The sequence below is a fragment of the Dermacentor silvarum genome, chromosome 1 (genome assembly GCF_013339745.2).
Source record: "Dermacentor silvarum isolate Dsil-2018 chromosome 1, BIME_Dsil_1.4, whole genome shotgun sequence".
Lineage (NCBI taxonomy): Eukaryota > Metazoa > Arthropoda > Arachnida > Ixodida > Ixodidae > Dermacentor > Dermacentor silvarum.
Genome location: NC_051154.1, coordinates 26,469,687 through 26,481,921, shown reverse-complemented (window position 1 = coordinate 26,481,921; position 12,235 = coordinate 26,469,687). Strand labels below are relative to the sequence as shown.

General features: G+C 42.2%; 1 protein-coding gene across 3 annotated transcripts in view; it reads left to right on the top strand.

The window, feature by feature from the left end:
- The window catches only part of LOC119458426 (uncharacterized), an 86,199-nt gene that overhangs the window by 52,621 nt on the left and 21,343 nt on the right, over positions 1-12,235 (top strand). For all 3 annotated transcript variants that reach the window (XM_049665735.1, XM_049665731.1, XM_037720265.2), the window contains one exon: positions 1,763-1,972. In XM_049665735.1, coding sequence (XP_049521692.1) covers positions 1,763-1,972 — 210 coding nt within the window. The remainder of the gene's footprint in view (positions 1-1,762; positions 1,973-12,235) is intronic.

Below are 12,235 nucleotides of genomic sequence, written 5' to 3'. Positions count from 1 at the left end.
CTCGGCATGCCCACTCTTTGCACACGGGGTGCGCGGCTGCGTATGCGCTCAGCCGCGCTTACAGCCTTGCACAGCCATGGCCGAGACGCGTGCCAACTTACCTCCCCTCCCCCCCCCCCGCCTTCGCGCGTGCTTGACTGCGTTACCGCGCGCTCGCTCCCCTCCTCTTTCCCTTTGCTCGCGCGTGAAGGTGGCACTCGTGGAGCCACCATCTTTGTTTCACCCTCGCACACTTTCACTTGCATAAAGCCCACAGTGCGCGGGCCACGATAGGATCTTATCACACTACAACTTAAACTTATACGTAACATGATGCGCTTCACTTTGGCAGTCACTCTAGTCTCGCGGCACGCGATTTGAGAGGTGCGTTTGCAAGCAGCCGCTTGTAATTCAATCATTCGACCATCTGCGTTCGTGGGCAGCAGCGAAATTTCGTTATTGAAATCGCATACAAACACACTTCGTTATATTGAGGTTCTAAATACATGGTGTTCTATGGACAAGACGTAATGAAAAATTAAATACTTTGTTATATTGAAGTTCGTTATATCGAGTTTAACTGTATCACTTCTGTAAATTGCATCTAATAGTACATCTAAAGGGGACAAAACTGGAATATATTATACATCGCTCTGCAGTATAACGTGCTTATGGGAGTGACTTTTGCAAAACCAATGTAAACATTGTCGTAAATTCACATAAGCTCTAAATTATTATATACCAAATCATTATACCAAATTTGTCCGCTTCAAATGCTCAAACTGATGCAGTTTACAGAATGGCAATATCTGTTTTTATGCAGAGATTCCCTTTCTTTTTTCTCCTGTGCAGAGTAGCAGGCCAGAGCATGCTAGCTCAGGCTGACTTCTCTGCCTTTCTAACAAATTATCTCTCTCTATGCAGAGGGACAGATTTGTAAACTTTAGGTTTCCAGTTTTTTTAACTTGCGATTCTTAAAAAATTCTTCTAAAAAAATTCAGGCCCTAAATAGAAATTTCTTTTGCGACAGTCACTAGAATTGAAATTTCTCTATAATTCAAACTTCATTAAAATTGACCTAGGGGTTATCTTGGAAAAACATTTCTGTGTTTTACATGTATTTCAATAGGCGCCATCAGAGGTGGGTCTGAGCTAAAGCTTCCTCTTAATTATACATGCATTCACACACCGTTTCCAGTCACAGTAAGAGTGCTGAGATGTCTAGTAACGGTACTGGCAGTCATTTGAAGATGTTTCCGCCATTGCTGTGGCGATTTTTGGCCTTCCTTTGCAATGTGTGGCCTACGTTCCCCCTTTCCCCCTTCCCGTAGTTGCTTGAAAAAAAAATTAACATATGATTGGGCTTCTACTGTATATGTTTTGGTATTGGGAATGTCACTCATATCTTAAACATAGAATTTTGCAGGGAAGCTGCTGTATATTTACTGTCCTAAATTAAGCTTTTTACGAATTGCAAACTTGCATTGTAGGGGCATTGCCTTTAGGGCAGTTTTTATTTTTATTTACTGGGGAAAAGTTTTTGCCGACTCTTGTTTAAGCACTTGCAGTATGCTCGAAACATTCAAAGCTTGATTTCTTCCGCTCTTTGCTGCTTCAAAATGCTCGGGGCTGCTTGCACCTCTGTGTGGAGCACCATGCTTCCTAAAATCTGAAAACATTTTTCCTGTTTTATGGACATTAGTGCTAATAACAGACAAATGCAAAGCATGCAAATGAATACAAAGGCATTGTAAACCCTGATCATATTGGCTGCTGAATGCAGATGCTGGCCGACAAGCACAAGGACAGTCTTGTCGCACTAGCTGCCCCCGCAAACCCATTAAGAAGGGCTCCTTTGATCCAAAAACATTCAGCCACGCCGTGGACCTCTGTTCATGGGTGGAGTCCTTGTCCAATGTCGAGCCTCATAAGCATACCACGGAATCAGGGACTGAACTGACAGACAGCAATGGCGACGAATTCCACCGACGTGGTGAGGGTTGACTGTTTTCTTTGGCAGAAATGAAAAGCTCCTTTATACCTTTTACCAGTATTAGCTGTATAAGCCGATGCTTTTGCATAACCTTTTATATTTGAAAAAAAAAAATGTATTGCATGAAACTACACAATATATTGTCTTTTAGAAATATCCTTTCTTGGTAGATGTGTTGTCTACCTAGCTCGAGGAAGAGTAATTCCATTCTGGTGTTTTATGTTTTGGCAGCTCGGTCAAGCTGCTAGACAACCTGCCGGGGTGGCTCAGTCAGCTAAGGCGTTGCGCTGCTGAGCACGAGGTAGCGGGATCGAATCCCGGCCGCGGCGGCCGCATTTCGATGGAGGCGAAATGCAGAAATGCTCGTGTGCTTGCGTTGTAGTGCACGTTAAAGAATCCCAGGTGGTCAAAATTGATCCGGAGCCCTCCACTACGGCATGCCTCATAATGAGAACTGGTTTTGGCACGTAAAACCCCAAAAAGAAGCTGCTAGACACCAGTCTAAGCAGAGGACTCCACCTTATTCTTTGTTGAATTTCTGCACTAACTGTTGTGAATAATACTCGGGCAGTGCACTTTTTGCATGTGTTTGGTAGTGAATTTTATTACTTTGACTTTCTTGCAGTGAATTTATTGTGAAGAGTCGCTGTGATTTCAGGAAACAAACTTGTTGAAAAGCCACATAATTAGATCTTCCTGATGGATTTGATGCAAATTGCTTCATTAATAGTCATAAAAAGGCAAACAAAAGCAGACAATCTACTACTGCAAGGTATACAGCATAACCCTTAATCCCCATTCCCTTGGGTACTTCAGTAAAAAAAAGAAAAAGAAAGAAAGAAAAGCTTGAGCATTACAGAATACAATTTTTGTGGATTTTTTTTTTTTTTTTTTTTTTTTTGCACAGGACTGCCACATATTTGCAGTATTGAAATGTAAGAAACGGTTCTCCACTAAGACCAGAGTCTAGTTGCAAGTTCCCGAATGTAAAGCACTTAAGAAGGGTGTACAATCAAATGCATGCTGGTTATGGCATAACAGGAAAAAGCAGACATGATCACATGACATGTAGGACATACTTTCTCCAGCCTTCCCTGCCGGGGAAGAGTAACTACACCTCTCGGTAAATTGCTGATGGCCAGAAAGAGTTATTTAGAATAGTGGGAAAAATTAATTACCTTGTGAGAAAAGCATTTTATTCTCCTGGGTGCAGGAAATTTGGCAGGAAAGCAAGCCAGAAAAGATGCTCTTTCAAACAAGACCAATATGGTGTGGCTCTGATCAGTGATTTTGTAATGATGAATGGCAAAATGGGTCATTTTCAGCACTTTCATGTGCAAAACTGAGCACTTTGTCGGATAAAAACAGTGTTTTGTTCCTCAACAACATGTCATTTTAAGCTAGTGTTTTTCAGCAGGTCCATCATGATTGTAGAATAGGAAAACAGAAATGAAAAATTGATTTTTTTTAGTGATTGGCTTGTCTCCAAGACCCAGGTCCTCCTTTAAACAAAGGCACGTCGCAGTGTCGCTTTGCTATTATGCAATCGCTTGCGCGTGAAACAGGCCTAGAGGAGTACTGACACAAAATGTCTGAGGGTCTGCTTTTTTGTGCTTAATCAGTAGCTATTGACCTAGTCATCATAGCCAAGTTCATTTGCTCGAGCACACAATGATTGTTTAGTTATAGGCTCCTATGTTACTACCAGTTGTGGTTTTCGATTTCGAAGAGCACTTTGTACGTCGTGACGTATGAGGCATGCTTCTAAACAGTAACGATCACGTGAGCAGACAGACCTTTCTACACATGTTGGCGCGCTGTCTATCATGTCATCTGTTCTTCTGTTTCGTCTGCTAGTTTGGTGGGAAACCTGTGCATTATTACACCACCGTAATACTTTGTTGGGCAGAAGTCCACTACAACACAGTGTGATCCCGGCATCGAGTTTTAGCAGGTCCAATAAGTTGTAATGTTTGGGTTTTACTGGGTAACCGGGGTGGTGTACCACAGGAACGCTGGTAGCAACATCTGGTGACACAGTGTCTAACCAGAGATCACGCAAAAGTAAAGTCCAAATCCCATGAGAGCTATTTTATGCATGACGGTGAGGGCTTCGAACGACGATCGCTTGTTCTTGCTGCTCGATCTCTCGGTTCTGGAAATGTAGAATTCTTTGCTCGTCGCCTGGAAATGCTATGAGTGCCTAGGCAATAGCGCAATGCCAGAACTGGATGTACACCAGTGAGCAAAAGTGTATCGACTACAGAGTCGCCAAAAAAAGTGAAGTTCTTCGTAATTAACAAACATAAGCTGGAATTAATGGGTACACTGAAAAGTTCGCTCACGGGTGTACATCAGTCAAGTGCTACCGATTGTCGCGCAGAATGAGCAGACAACAAAATTTTCATACGTGCAAGGATAAAAACCTACTGTAAGACCTTCAGAAATATTTTATGCAGGTCTGTATAGTAAAACACAGCAACTCAAATTAATAAAGCATGTGACATGCCAGTTTCGGTGCATATTTGCTGCCCTCATACCGGCAACACCGGGAAGATGACGCTCAGTCATCGTTCGTGTGGGCCTCAACTTGTAGGCGACAAGCGAACGCGACAGGCATCTCCATCACCTTGCTTGTCGTCTGTGTGCGCAAGATCGCTTGCATGGGGTTTATGCTTAATACTGCAACTAGCATATTCTATAGAACTGCTGGTGTAAAACATTGGTAGCAGCGTTATCGTTAACCTACCGTACTTTTATGATAAGAAATTTGAGCGCATTGTAGTTGGGCGAATCTGCACAAGAAGTCACCACCAGCTTTGCTACTGCCAGCCACAGCTCTCGTAATCTCATAATCCGTAAATGGCACATACGCTTGTTAGGGTGTTACATACGCTTCGTTTGCATTGAGTATCTTGCACTGGCCGCAAACAGTGCTTAAATGTCTTCCGAACTGCAATACAAGCCAGTGATGTCACATGTCACTGATATCAGTTGCCGAAACTGTTGACATAAAATTGTTTACAAATAGGACCTTCGCTGAAAGCTACATCAATAGGTGCTGCTTTTTCTGATTTGCCACCCGCATGAAGTACAAAATTAAGTAAAATGCATTCTAAGCTGCATTTGCTATTTATACGCTCACATTGTAGTGATGGTGAACAACACAGTAGCAAAACTGTGAATTGCGAAACAAATTTTTTATTGGGTGAACCTGCGCCCACAAAAGCAAGTGACACTTGAAGTACAATGATGGCGGCCATCGAGATGGGCGAAAACCTAGTCTGCGGGTAAAGTGCGTCGGCTTTTATACATGACTCGTATTTTTTGGAAGGTACGCACGCACCAGCAATCACGCTGGAATCTTCAACAACACTATTCGCGTCATGCACAGAATCTGATTACACAAGGTTCAGCGGGAACATATGCAACAGATCGAAACGGTAACATTTAAGTAAGTTACAGATCATGCAGGCATCCCTGGAAATAGGATAAATAAGAACACATGCCAGTACTTTACAGCTGACACTTGTGAGCTCGCAGCAATGGAATCTACTAGTTATTTTGAGTTGGAATTTTGGTGTCAGTACCCCCTTATTTGTGGCTGTAGCATGTATAAATAAATAAATTCAATGAAATATTTTTTTCTGGTGGTCAGCACTAGCACAGATTCATCTAGCTGAAGAGAAATAGAAAATGACAAAATTCTCTGCATTCTGATACTAAAACAATTTGTACAAGAAAGGGCAGGGTATCAAACCGGAACTGAACTGAAAACTAATAAGAAAAAACACTAATTTTGCACGAACTGGAACTGAATTGGATTGTTACAATTTTTCACTCAACAGCGAAACCAAAAGGTTTTGGTTCACGTGAGCCACCTTCTCATGAGGTTTTCATGCATGCATTGCCTGCACTTGTGACTCGACCATGCTAGCCCATTTGTAAGTGCACACAATCTTTCAGGGATTTTAGAAGTGATGGAACCATTCATACTGTTTGCTATATTTGTGTTGGGAGGCAGGCATGTTGGCTAACCTCTGAAATGCTTTAAATCGGTAATAAGATATCAAGCGAATATGTTCGCCCCCATGCTGGAAACCAACACCTAACTGTAGGAGTTTGAATGACCGTGTTCGTCCATCCTGTTGTTTCGCTCCAAAGCCTTTCGCATGACAGTCTCGTAAAGCAGGCCGGTGTGCGTGCGAAATGTCCGCGCATATAGCCAATCCCAAGCCAAGGAGAGAAGAGGCTAATCCCTTTTGCACCCGAGTAACCCTGCCATTAGGTGGCATTAGTAGCGCAACACTTATGCCATATCTCATACTACTCTGCAACTACATTTATCGTCAGTGGTGCTTAGCTACGTGGGGAAGCCGGATTATAGGAGATGCGAGAGCAATGTGGGGAAAGCATAAGGCGGTGGAAGATAGTTGAGCGTCCCCACATTCTCACTCTTTTCAACAGAAGCCTTCTCCTCGCACTTTTCTGGCTGCTATATTTCGTCACATATTCCCATATGTGGCAGCTATTGGCCAATAGCTGACATCAATCAAGAAGGGTGTTTGGATCATTGTGCTTCTTTATACTGTTACTGTGTATGTTTATTGATGCAGTTTAATAAACAAGCCTAAGTGAAAATCTGTTTCGAATTTCAAGAGTACGATAGTCGAACTTCCGGAAGTACGTAATTCATATTGTCTGCTAACGCTCAGCTGTGCCCACCCACGTTGGAAAGAAACTTTGGGTGCACTGCTTATCAGTGTCGTAGCAGTCTGGCTAATTTCTAATAGATGTGAACACTCAACTAGCCTCGAACCACGCGAAACTTAAGGTCAGACACACATACGCTTGCTGCAGTGCGCTCGCTCCTGGCCACTCCTGGCTAAGCGCCTTGGCAGATTTTTCTTTGTATTGAGCTATCACGCAGAATGTGCAATTTGAATGTGGCTACTGTCTGTCGGCATGACAAAGCTGGTCTGCACCAAATAGCATGGCCAGACTGGAGCACATGAGTACACACTCCAGCCCTGTCGTGCACAGTTTTAGCCACTACAGTTGAATGTAGCTGTGTCAGCAGCATAGCGTAAATACCGAGGCTGCTGCGGGGCGCCGCGACGAGTACACTCACTGAGCCTTGCTGAGGGCAACGGCATGCTCTGATTGTCAGATGTTGGCACTCTGGCCTTGAGCCACGTCACCCACAGATACCAAACAGGTTGTCTTCTGCCCGAGTTGCACACCCTCGAGGTGTGTTGCCAACATGATCGAAGCCTGTTACGTCGGGAGTCCTTTCAACGCGAGTCCAGAGTGTGGCATTCATCGTTTAGCTAATGTGCATGCTGCCGACGTACTCACTCGAGCGAACATTAAGATGAAGTTTGTTCGACCCTCGGAAATAGTGTGATTGTCGTCACGGTAAGTGCGAAATAAAATGTCACTCATGTCACTTCATGCAAGAATAGCTATCTAGTACATTGGAGCACAGCAAAAGGTTGAGACACCGTAAACTCAACCGTAAGCTGAGGGATAACCTCAGAGCCTGGTGCGTTGTGGGCACCGAAATCTCAAGTAGTGGCGTCTATGTCAACATCCAAAATCAATTAAGAACTGCCCACCACGGTGACGTTCAGTAGGCAAAGCTTTGTGGGCACCACCCTGCTCCGCCGTAGTCTTTGCTGTGCAAGGCATTGAAGGACCGGGAGCATTGCGAAGGGGATCGCCGGCTGTCTTTGATTGCCAATAACTCTGCTTCTGCTGCACGCATTGAACTACATTCTTGCGGCAAATTATTTCTGAAATAGTCTGTTTTAACATCAAATGCATTTCTCGAGTCCAATAAAAAGTGGTTCAGGACCTCTTTAAGATTCAGTTTTCAGTTTCACTTTATTATTCATACAAGATACATTGTTGGTTGTTAGTAGTATACAGGCGAGGGTACCAAAGTCAAACGACTGCAACGGGACCCTCGGTTAACAAGAAGATTGGTACAAAATGATTAATTGATAGAGCAGTATAGAAATTATGCAATCTACAAGTGAATAAATAGTGAACGTAGTAGTGGAAAGGAATACATCAGATTCTGTAAAAGGAGTCATACATGTAAATAAGAAAATTACGGGCATTATCAATCTAAATTGTACAAACCTATTTAACAAATGAAGTACACACTTTATATGCAAAGTAAATTAAACAGAACAACTAGTTATACAAAATGAATTTTTTAATTCATACTTGAATGCATGCAAGGGTGATTATGATTTAAGTGCATAGGGTAAGTTATTCCAAAATTTAATCGCCAAGTAGTAGAATGTCATTTTGCCATAGTTCGTGTTACATTTAGGTAATAGAAAGTTGTGGTTATGGGCAAGCCTAGTGCTATTGGTATTTGTGAGCAGCCTAGAGTCTATTATTTGAAACGCGAGTTGTTTGTTAAGTGATTTAAATAGAATAATAAGTAAATGAAATTTGAACAAATCAGATACAGGAAAAATGGAGTTGGCCTGAAGGAGCAAAGAAGCATTTGAGTAAAAAGAACTCTTGGTATTATGCGAATGGCCTGGTTCTGAATGTGCTGTATGAACGAAAGGTGACAGTTATATGTATTTCCCCACGAAGTAATGCCATATGTGATGTGACTATGTATGAAGGCAAAGCAAAAGACAATAAGGAGTGAACAGAAAAAAATGGACGAGATTTAATGAGAGCTCTTGTACCAAAAGCAGTTTTTTGTTTAACATCAGCAATATGATTATTGAACTTCTAGTGGGGGTCTAATTTTATGCCAAGGAAAGATACATATTCAGCTGTTGGGAATAAATGATAGTCTATGGATACTTGCGGTAGATAAGGCAGAACTTTATGAGATGTTTTAAAAATTATTAACAGAGTTTTAAGTGGGTTTAAAATGAAGTGGTTTAAACGACACCATTGAACAACTTTGGTCAATTCGTAGTTCAGCTTAGTGATTAACGTTGTTAACAATTTATGTGACATGGAAATGGTAGTATCATCAGCGTAAAGGACAACTTTAGAAAGATTATAGCAATCGGGTAAATCGTTCATGTAGATACAAAACAAAGGCCCAAGTATTGAGCCCTGCGGCACCCCTTGATTAATCACCTTATCGTTTGAATAAACGTCATCTATGCAGACTCATTGTTCGCGATCAAGTAAGTAGTTTTTAATGAAAGTTAAAGGGGGGACCAGTTATACCCAATGATTCTAGTTTAGTAAATAAAATATGATTAACGGTGTCAAAGGCCTTAGTGAAATCAAGAAATACAGAACCGACGAAATCGCCATTGTCAATGGAAGACTTTAAGAAATTGAGTAGTGATAGTAAAGCATAATTGGTTGAACTACCTGCACGGAAACCGAATTGGCGAGGCTTTAGGAACTTAAATTTGTTAAGGTACTCGTTAATACGTTTCAGAAATAATTTTTCAATAATTTTGCTAATTGAAGACAAAATAGAGATAGGGCGATAGTTTAAGACCTCTGTGATATCCCCTTTTTTGTGCACTGGGATTAACTTAGCCTTCTTGAGGGAGCTCGGAAAGGTATAACATTTAAAAATCATAATAATTATATTGCTTAATGTTTCTGCAATCTATGTAGTAGCGAGTTTAAGTGATATGCAGAAAGATTATCAGCGCGGCGCTAGAGTTTTTTAGATTTAGGATTGTAGAACACACTTCGTCAAGGGTGACAGCAAAGACAAAAAATGAATGGTTACAACAGGTAAGAGGATATGTAGAAGCAACGGTCCTATTATTGTATGTCTCATAGAAGTAATCACTAAATGAGTTAGCAATGCTGGATGCCTCAGTATAGATTTGTTGTTTATAATTTCTTTTATCAATTATTCTACTAACCTGTTGTCTACTTAAAAAGTCATTGAAAAGTTTCCATTGTTTCTTGGGGTTATTTTTTGTCTTGCAAAGTTCTTTTTCATAATAAAGTCGTTTTGATTTTTTTAGAAGGTTATTCAACATATTACTATATTTTTTATACCTATGTTTTAAACCCACGTTGAATGGCTGTTTTTTTAGTTCTCCTGTAGTGATTATCTTTCTTTCGCATGCTAGTTAACCAACTTTTGTAGAAACCCGCGAAGGACCAAACAGGAAGAGCGGTCGATGAGCAAACATGGCGTTTAATGGAACAACAATCACGATGACGATGATGATAGCAGGTGAGCGAGGAAGAAGTTTCTACACACTCCCCGCCGCGACATGCAGGGTTATTTTCGTGTCCTTGGCACAGTGACAGTCCGGTTACACCATATCAGAACAATCGTGAAGTTCAAGCAGGCCAAATAATGTGAAGGAAACCTCGTACAGGAAGCGTTGTTCACTGGTTCGTGTAAATTCGCCTTGTGATCGGTATTTACCAGGATCTCTACCATGTCCTTGTTGCCTTACCGAATGCACAGTTGCACTTTGTTTCGTAGTTCTAGTTCTCGCATGCACACGTAGTGGTGTTAGACGACGTTGCTCAACGTTGAACATCAGTAGCTGGCGCTTAGTATTCTGTGGTCGTTGCTTGATCTTCCTTGAAACAATGTGGACGTCGTCAAGAGGTGTCCAGTGTCGGCAAAGCACTAGGCGAAACGGACACCTAGGCCTGTCTTTGCACTGCTTTGATTTTTCGCAGATGATATCTGGTCTCGGTTGCATCATTGTTCTTGCTTTTTTGGATATCTGCGGTAGTAGTAATCTTAATCAGCACATCGGTTGTTTGTGCCATGTAGGCCTCGTTGAGGGTTAAATACTTAGTTCTGACAGCGGGGGATAGGGCTGTGGGCAGACGCTCTTCTACGGTGATTGCGCAGTGACGATGGGCCTCGTGTTGTCGGCACCGGTACTGGCTGAAATTCAATTCATTTTGCTTCGGTTCATGCATGTGCCTTCGTGGTCATCGATACAATGAGTGTGCTTTCCCTTTCCTGGACGGCACCATGACTCTTGGGTGGAAGTGAGGTCTTTGTGAACTCCTGCACTGTTCTTCAGAGACGTTGTCGAACCGTGTGTTGCTATTTGATCCGTTCTCATGTCTTGGACACTGTGTGAAGGCTCTTTCGGTATCCCTGTGGCTACAAGAGTTACTTGTTCGTCCTTGTGCTTTCGACCGTCTCCAAAGTCCATGATGATGACATCAGTGGATAGCTGTCTTCGGTTGCGTCATACACGTCTCTAACCATGTTACTATCGGTTTTAGACACAACAATATTGTCTTCAGTAGGTAGTTCCATGTCTTTGAAAATTTCTGTCTTTATATTGTTCTTTCCTTTACCTTCTTCAATGCAGCCATGGCTCATAGCTTCGGTCTTACAATCTTTTACCGGTTCTATGTTTTGTAACACGTCAAGGCACAAGAGTAATAAGATGGTCATTCCCTTTCCAGAGATCTGTGATATGTCTTCACTGTTTACACTCTGTGTCATCTCAATAGCAAATCTGATTTTAGACTGCAGTGTAACCAGTTTATCACTGTAATCTACCTGAAAGTTATATTCTTCATATATTTCTTCGTCAGGGATCAGTACTTCGATCTTTTTGTCTAGAAAACGAAGCTTCTCCTGAAGCATTTTGAGCGGACTGCTCATGAGGTAAAGTTGAGCCGCTGTGGCCTTACTGAGCACCGTGTCGAAATCGTCGAAAATGAAGCTTACCATCGTTCTGATATGTTCCCTATCCATGATCAGCTCGGCCTCCTTGTGGAAGGCGACTGTCGGTGGGTGGATGAAGGCCGTCGGTAGCATTGACTCCGCTCTTCCTGGTGAATCCAATGTGTGGGCTCGTCGTCAGTCGGTCCTGGGGGCTGTTCGGTCGTTGATTAATACAGCTCCCGGGTTTCACGGCACCATTTTGTTGAAACCCGCGAAGGACCACACAGGAAGAGCGCTCGATGAGCAAACATGGCGTTTTTAATGGAACAACAGTGACGATGATGATGATGATAGCAGGTGAGCGAGGAAGAAGTTTCTACACCAACCTTTGGTTAACCAGGGATTATGGGGAAATTTAAATATTTTCTTGCATTTGACAGTTTTAGTGTTTGCATACACAGCTTTAAGAAACAAGGAGCAGAAATTCTCTCGTGCTTTTTCAGGATCACGCAAGTTGCTAATGGAAGTCCAGTCAGTGCCATGAATTGTATTGATAAAGTTATCCTGATGTAAGCTTGGCATGTGTTATATGGCACATGGCACGTGTTATAGCGACGTAGTTTTGCGGTGAAAGTTGCAAATACGGGAAG